The following is an 8,888-nucleotide window of genomic DNA, read 5'->3' as shown; positions in this document are numbered from 1 at the left end:
ACTAATCTGTTATCGTATTTATAGATGACATCTTAACTTATTTAAGTAAAGAAGGAAAACGAACAACATCACCATCTTACGCTCGAACTTTTGAGAAAAGAGCAACTTTATACCAAATTCTCCGAGTGAGAATTTCTGTTGAACGAAGTCCAATTTTCTAGACCATGATGTTAATGGTCAAGGCATTACAATCAATCTCGAAATCAAGCCACATGTAAGCAGGAAACTCTCCCAACTCAGACTTGTATTCGTAAAATCTTAGATCTCGCCTGTTATCACCGAAGAGTCATTTCTGACTTTTCTCGTGTTACCCGACTTTTACACTCGTTAACTCACTAAGGGAAAACTTTAAACCTCTCCGTGTTCGAACCTTGAGCGTGATTCTTCACACCAACATTTCTAGTTAAAATCGTATAGCAACAGATGGAACTCAAACATGGAAATATTTCTACATGAACGCCGAAAGGCATACTCTCTCGACTCAAAATTAACGTAACTAAAATTCGTTATTTTGCACGAAGAATTCGAATATTAAACTGTAGATCTGATCAACTTTCTCGTCATCACGTACCACACACATACCTCTGTTATTTCACCGTTACTGTCTGATATTACTGGAATTTAAGATAACACACAATCCAACGATACTTCACTCTTCTTTGACTTAACGTCCTTGTGTTTCTGATAATCGGCCAACTATTATTCAACCCCGAACTATACAACTACGTGTACTATCCTGTTTCTCTTCCAGACTTCAATTTTCGACAACTAGAGGCGCGTTATGGCAACCTCGAGATGTAAACTCATCCTATTCTAAGTCCTCATTTCACTACTATCTTTACCGTTCGCATTTCCGTTTAAAGAAACTCCTTGTAACATTTCTCCATGGATAGAGAAACTCCTCATATTACATAAGTATTCGCCACGAGGGTGAATAGTCCTAACGAACATTTTTCGAACCCTAACTAACTGTTCAAACGTATCTTAAGAGATTCTATTCCAACACGGTGTATCTTTGTCAATTATTCTGTATCGAAATACTCGTTTCACTTCTAGTTTTACAAGAAACCTTGGAGACCCGCTTAGACATGAGTACCGCGTACCACCCACAAACAGACGAACCGAACAAACGAACGATTTACGTCTTCAAAAGACATGTTTCAAACTTGCATGGTCGCTTTTAGTAGATCCCTCTTACTACAGTAGTTACCACTCGTGTGTTCACACGCACTTTCCAAAACCCTATATGACCGCTAATGTCATACCCCTATTCGTTGGACCAAAGCTCATCCAAGAACACAACAATTGAGATAATCCAAGTCCGAGAAGGGCTCGGGACGACCCGTAGTCGCCCAAAGGAGTCATACCAAACTTAGATGAAAACCTCACAAATCCCAGTGTATAACCGCGTAATATTGAGAAACCGTACCTTGGAAAGGTGTAATCCATTTTGGGAAATCGAGAAAGGCTATATCTGCAATATCGAACCTTTTGAAACCTTGGGGCGTATTGGAACCGCTTCCTATCGTTTAGAACTTCCGACTCAATTAAGTTTCTGTTTACCCTACATTTCGTGTAACAAACTTAGAAACGTGTCCTGCAGAACAGGAACGTGCAATCCTGCTGGATACATCAACTATCGACGACAAACTTCTCTTCATAGGAAAACCAGTTGAAACCGGGGATCGTAAAAACCGAACCTTAATGCAACGTAAAACCCTGACTATCCAAATTCATGAGAACCCCCAAGAACGTACTTTCACTTATTCATAGCATTGACAACGTAAAGTCTCGAGTAAGAGATATCGACTACTACTTCCAACTAAATTTCGGGACGAAATTTCTTTTGAGGTGTGGATAATGTAACATCCCGCATTTTTCCGTTAAATTATTTTAACGCCCGTCTTTTTCTTTTTAAATAATACCCTTCATATCTAGATTCGTATCCTTTGTTAAGTAACATTTTAAATATTCTCGTTATCGGAATTTAATATCTCCCGTACTCCCGTGAAATTTAAAATAATTCGTTCGGGTAATTCCCGCACCCGATTCATAGTTGAGGGACCAAACTTGCCAAGGGTTCAAACCTTTGACTAGGTCAAAGGGTCAAACCCTTTCCACCCTTTCATTATCACCTCCTCCATTTTTATTACTTCCTCCATTTTCTCTCTAACTCCAAACACAAAGATTCATCATCCATTTATGATCTAGCGGGTATTTTGCAAAACAAATTACTTATTTGAGCTCCTTACAACTTCCTCTTCGTTTTGGTACCAACTTCATCTCATTTGGGTAACATTTCTAAAACACTAGATTTCTTTAAATTCGTGTTCTTGACTTATAAAGTTGTTAATTAGCGTCCATGGCTCATTGTGATGTCGTGTATGTAATTTGTATGCTCGATTCGTTGTTTTTGGTGTAACTAGTTCAATATGAAAATTACTTGCTAAATCCTTGATTTTGGATGATCAAATGTTGTTAGATTGTTAAAGTGCATGTTTTAAAAGTGTTACTAGTATCTTTAGCTTCGTTTTGATGTATAGGTTGATTAAGGAAACTCCAAGAACACGATTAATGATTTTGTGAACTTGGATTAGGGTTTGATGAGCTTTACATGAACTTTTGATGCGTCAAATGTTATGAGATATTGTTGTTAAGTGTTTTGTTGCAATGTGTGTTTGATTACCTTCGAAACGGCATAACATACATGTAAATTGGTTGCCCGAATCATAAAATGCGTTTTTGGAACTTGAACTTTGATTATGAATGTTTAATTGTGGTTTTTGGTTGTTATAAGTGGAAGTTTGATTGATGATATGTGTTTAGTTGCATTCCTCGTCAAAATACCTTTCCAACGATGTATGATAGGCGTTATAAGTGTTTGCGGGTCAAGAGTTGTGTTAGAATTGGTTTTGGCTCGTGCATAGTTTGAAAGACAGAAAAATAGCTGAACTACAGGTCGCGCGGCGCGCACCCTACCCCGCGCGGCGCGCCAAATGGCCTGGACAGATTCTGACCTCCATGTCCCTTTTAACGTGAAATGTTTGACTAGCTACCGACCTCCGATTCACATGAAACTTGTTTTAATACACTTGTATATGAATAATTAGCATAGAAAAATAGTCCGGGACCCGACCCGAACATGTTGACTTTTTCGTTGACTTTGACCCGACCAAGTTTGACTTTTTGTCAAACTTAACCAATTAATTATGCAATCTTTCTAACATGATTCTATACTTGTATCTTGCATGAAACTTGACAATTTTCTTCACATGCTACATAATCGAGTCGTGTCGAGCCATAGGACTAATTGAGCAACTTTGACCCTTCGTGACTATCGTTATTGATACAACCTATTTGTTTAGGTCGAGGCTAGCGTTGTCCTTTGCGCACATTACTTGTCGAAGTACTTATTTACTCTTGCAATCAAAGGTGAGATCATAGTCCCACTTTTTCAATCACTTTTATTCTTTACATCGTGGGCTGAGAAACACATACATTTCATACTTATATACTTTTCATGCTTTTACATTGTGAACAAATACGAATACAAAGATGCATACGAGTTTGAACAAAAGTCCTCAATCCAATTATCATTAGTTCCACTTGCAGGGTGTAAGTGTAAGCGTGTAATTATGTTGTGTGGCCATACGGGTTTAACAAACCCTCATTCAGACGGTTCGCTACCGTTAGTGAATGAAATATAATTTCAACAATGTATAGTGTAAGTTCTAACACTAAATTCAAAATTCAGAGGGAAGATTCGGTTAAGCCTTGATAATTGGGTGCTCGTGATACAAATACTATTTTGGAATGTGAATGATTCTGGTTGAGCAATTCTTAAAGAACCTTGTGGTTCAATACAATTTACTTACTAAACCTATGATTTCACCAACGTTTTTCGTTGACAGATTTCTATGTTTTTCTCAGGTCTTGCACGATATGTGAAACATGCTTCCGCTTACTATTTGATACTTGCATCCGATGTCGAGTATACATGCATTTCATGGAGCGTCTTTTGACTTTACTTTAAACCGTGTCGCCTAGATTTCAATCGTATCTATAACGTTGTAACTTAACTTTTGGTTGAACAATTCTTGTAAACTTTGAAACAATCTTTATTTTGAAATGAAGGCGACATATTTTGGTCAAACGTTATCTTAAAGACTTATAATCAGGTAATGGGACCCACGTAGCCGACGCCGTCACTTGACGATTTGTCGGGGTCGCTACAATAAGTTACTATTCACGGACGGTGTCAACCAATCATAGGTCGACACCATTTACCACAATTTATATGTATATAAATTAACTACTTTGAACCATATAAAAAAATCATTGAATTTTCTGTAAATATCTTGGCCAATTTGTTTGTGTAGGTGACCCATAATGGCCTTAACTGTGAGCAGTTCCTGTATTTCAGTGTCACCCGTTTTTACTCTAAACGAAAACCGTAAGATGCGTTCATGTATTCCAGTTAGAAGTGTAGGTCATGACGATTCGGTATCAGTTTCACGAGAATCAGTTAGGATCAATGGATCTAATTTTATATACAGTAAGAACGCTGATGTGGATTCTTACGTTGATGGTGGAAAAACGAGAGCACAACATGTTCCTGAAGTGTTGGAACCTTTGTGGGATGATGGTTATGGGACTCGAACCACAAAAAATTATGTTGAAATTGTTACAGAACTAATTAAGAGCGATGGAGGTCCACCGAGGTGGTTCTGCCCCGTTGCGTGTGGCGTACCTTTAAACGATTCACCTCTTCTTTTGTATTTACCTGGTAATATTGATAGCGTTCGAAGGATTATTCGCTAATAAGCTCTATTAATTAATTTATACTGTATAATATTATGTAGGAATGGATGGTACTGGGGCTGGCCTTGTCTTACATGAAAAAGCTCTTGGAAAGTAAGTTTCACTTGATATATAAATATAAATTCATTATCATTATGATATGTAAATTTATGTAAATGTGTAATTCAAAAAATTAGATGAAATTTATATTGCTTGAATAAATCGCTACTGTTCTCTAGTTGGAGCTACTATAGAATGAGTTTTTTTTTTTTTTTTTTTTTTTTTTTTTTTTTTTTTAAATTCTGGTGACAGGCTTTTTCATGTCCAATGTTTGCACATTCCTGTTTCAGATCGAACATCATTGGAAGGTTAACGTCTTCTTTTGTATTATGTGGCATAATATCCATTAAAAGTTCCATCTACTAACTGTAAAGTAATTAATGAAGGTTTGATTAAAATTGTGGAAGAAATTATGATGATCGAACACGCTTCATCACCAAATAGGCCAATTTATTTACTTGGAGAGTCTTTTGGAGGAAGCTTAGCACTTTCAGTTGCAGCACGTAATCCTACAATTGACTTAGTACTCATACTAGCAAACCCAGGTACTGTCTATCTCATAACGACCGTTAGGAAAATTCCGTTAAGTAGTGACATGTGTGTCTCACTAACGCGGTTGGTCCATCTCACTAACGTCGTGAAGTGTTGACATGGTTGGTCCCTCTCAATACTTAACGGAATTTTTCTAATGGTCATTATTGAGAGGGACCAACCACGTAAATTACGGTACTTGGGTGACCAACTAAGTAAAAAAACATTATCACTTTCTGAAACTTTAAGTATCATGGAATAATAATCTCTACATTATCACTTTTTACTGATAGGTTATGTTTGCAAAACTAGTCGATACCTTTTAGCTGGTAGCTTGTAGTTGTTAGCTGATAGCTTGTAGTTGTTAGTTTGTAGCTTATATCTGATAGCTTATAGCATAAATTTGTTTTTTTGGGTATCTTACCAACTTTGTATATGTCAAATAGTTAATAACTACTATTATTACCCTATCAGCGACTTCCTATGAGGGGTCCACATCGCATGCTTTTGTATCGCTCGTTAGAACTCTGCCTATGAGCCACCTCATAAGAAGTAGGTTAGCGTGTTCTTCATTTGATTTCAAATGATTCAAGTTGATCCATACATTGGTTCATTTGTTGTTACATTGAGAGGACTTATTTCTAAATCCATTAGTTATTACAGCTTTTATGTTTTCAGGTGATTTTATAAAGACAATGATGGTTGTGACCAATGGTAAAACATATTCATCATCTCTTTGGAAATTGTCTAACAATCTTGATGATGATCTTTCAGTTGTTTCTGTAAGAACTGCATCTTGTTCGACTATTGAATCGAATGCTAAGTTAATTTCAGTTTGTTTATGTCCAGTTTTTATCATCAGTTTTTCGTGATAGGTGATGGCCAAAGCGTTACCCAAAGACACTTTTAAATGGAGGTTAAAGTTAGTTGAATCAGCTGCCAATTTTGCTAATTCTCGACTTCATGCTATTACAGCTCAAGTACTTGTAGTTGCTAGGTTTCTTTCTTTTTTAGCTAATATATATATATTTAGGCAGCCCATAAATTGATACATTAAGCATTTAGGAAATTAACATTCCCAACATATATGCATTTCAGTGGCAAAGATAACCTTCTGCCAAGTAAAAACGAAGCCCGGAGACTATCAAGATTATTGAGACGATGCAATGTACGTGTGTTTGAGGACAGTGGGCACAATATCCTACTGGTAGTAATCGATTTCTCCGTGTTTAAGACCTCTGTCTCATCCACTATTGACTTTTCAAAGTATTTTTTTTTTTACTTTGACTTTAAATATTTTTATATGTGTTAATATTTGATGAAAATTATATAAATAAATTGGGTTTTAAATGTGTTTTCATTTGTATAATTTCCATCAAGTATTATGTAACACAAACAAAGAAATTTACACTCGAAAATTCAAAACGGAATAGTTTCAAAAGTCAATAGTGGCACTTAGCTACAATAAAGCAATAATGTAAGTTTTTTTTTTTTTTTTTTTTTTTTTTTTTTTTTTTTTTTTTTTTTTGCAGGAGAGTGGTTTTAACTTATTGTTTGTGATTAAAACTACTCAGATGTACCGCCATTCATCTAAGCATGATATATTCAAGGACTTTTTGCCTACTAGTATGACCGAGTTTTTAAACACACCCATGGACAGTTGGTGAATATAATAAAGTTAACAACTTTATTTTCTGTCAACTTAATTAGTAGATTCGAATATATGAACATGTACGTGATGCAATGCAGGTTGTACCGGCTTTGTATAGGTGCAGCAATGTTCTCAACAATGGAGAATGGGAAGATAGTAAGAGGTCTTGCAGGGGTTCCTAATGAAGGACCCGTATTAGTGGTCGGAAATCACACGTTTTTGGGATTCGACTCGTTTTCTGTGGTAGCGGAATTTTTAAGAGAGAAGAAAATTACAATTCATGGTTTAGCACACCCAGAAATTTATCAAATTCGTGCTGAAGACGAATTTATTATGATTCCATATACTGATGCAGTGAAGACTTTTGGTGCGATTCCTGTTTCCGCTAGAAACCTTTTTAGATTGTTATCAAGTAAATCCTTTGCCTTGCTCTACCCTGGTGGTGCACGCGAGTCTCTCCATCGTAAGGTGCATTATATCTACTCATATTTTACTTTAAATAACAAAATATAAACGGGTAAACGGATAAGGTATTCCCTGTTCAGCCTAATATTTTTCACTCAGATGTGTCCCGTAATGGTAGTCTAGTGGTTGGGGGACATGCAGCGTAAAACGGAGGTCATTGGTTTAATCCCAGCCCCATGTCCCTTTAAGCATGGGTTATGCGATTTTCCTCTCACATGTTGGCCGTGCCACTGGTCGACGTGGGGCCGCTAGAGGGTCGGTTTTACCCCTTTTTTACTCGGATGTACGTGGCTTATCAGGGTTTCCAGTGACCGTTTCCAACTCTTTTCCGTCGCCACCCCAATATATAGTTCCAGTGAGATTTGAACCTGAGATCTCATGGGAGGAACTTTGGGCCCCAACCACCGGGCTATCTTCAAATTAAAAAAACTGATTCTCGTTTTTTATTTGTTAACAGGGCGAAAGTTGTAAGTTGTTTTGGCCTGAAAAACAAGAATTTGTAAGAATGGCAGTGAAGCTTGGGGCTACGATTATACCATTAGGAGCTGTTGGTGAAGATGACTTATTAGAAGTAATAAACAACACATTTTTTCTACGAGTTTAATTTACATTTGTCACGTCTTATTTCTTAATGATGTCTACTTTGTTCCCAGCTCTTGATTGATTATAACGACATGAAGCATATCCCTTATTTCGATCAGATGGTAAAGGACTACAATCGAGGAAGAAAAAACGTTAGGTAAATTTAAGATTATGTTCCAACAAGCTTTTCATTTAAGATTACGTTCAAAACGCGTATCTTATATGTAAAGACTGATATGATTATTCGAGTGATATTTTGTAGGGCGGAAATGGAGGGAGAGATTGCAAAGCAACCACTTCATATCCCTATATCTATGCCCAAAATACCAGGAAGACTCTATTTTATGTTTGGGAAGCCTATAAGAACAAAAGGAAAGGAACATATGTTTGACGACAAATATTATGTACAAGATTTGTATTTGCAGATAAAATGTGATGTTGAAAAAAGTATGGCTTATTTATTAAGGAAACGAGAGGATGATCCTTACAGAAGTATCGTTGAGAGAATTGTGTGGCTAACGAATCATGGGTCGTTAGATCATATACCGTCATTTGATCCATGAACGTTAAGTTATCCATGTGTTGTATTTTGCTGTACATCAGTATGTTAACTTGCAGGTCTAATTGGTGCGTTCTACGAAATCTTTGGTACTATTTTTGCATTCATCTTAGAGATACCATTTACATTTACCGGCAAGGAGACATCAAATTACAAAGAAATTGAGATTGTAATAGAGTGATTATAAATCCACTGTGATTATGCATCTTTAGTTTATACAAAAAAAATTTGAATATATGA

The 8,888-nt window shown here is 36.4% G+C and overlaps 1 protein-coding gene across 1 annotated transcript; it reads left to right on the top strand.

The window, feature by feature from the left end:
- Positions 1–4,389: 4,389 nt before the first annotated feature.
- LOC139888377 (phytyl ester synthase 1, chloroplastic-like) lies at positions 4,390–8,652 on the top strand. The gene is made up of 13 exons (XM_071871384.1): positions 4,390–4,489; positions 4,526–4,786; positions 4,863–4,914; positions 5,113–5,168; positions 5,247–5,405; positions 6,046–6,173; positions 6,267–6,388; positions 6,490–6,598; positions 6,924–7,054; positions 7,141–7,510; positions 7,965–8,078; positions 8,161–8,246; positions 8,352–8,652. The coding sequence occupies exons 1-13, from the start codon at positions 4,390–4,392 to the stop codon at positions 8,650–8,652; spliced, it is 1,989 nt and encodes a 662-aa protein (XP_071727485.1).
- Positions 8,653–8,888: the final 236 nt, after the last annotated feature.

Source organism: Rutidosis leptorrhynchoides, chromosome 2, assembly GCF_046630445.1.
Source record: "Rutidosis leptorrhynchoides isolate AG116_Rl617_1_P2 chromosome 2, CSIRO_AGI_Rlap_v1, whole genome shotgun sequence".
Lineage (NCBI taxonomy): Eukaryota > Viridiplantae > Streptophyta > Magnoliopsida > Asterales > Asteraceae > Rutidosis > Rutidosis leptorrhynchoides.
The sequence above is the reverse complement of the archived record's forward strand: the minus strand, read 5'-3'. Positions and strand labels throughout refer to the sequence as shown.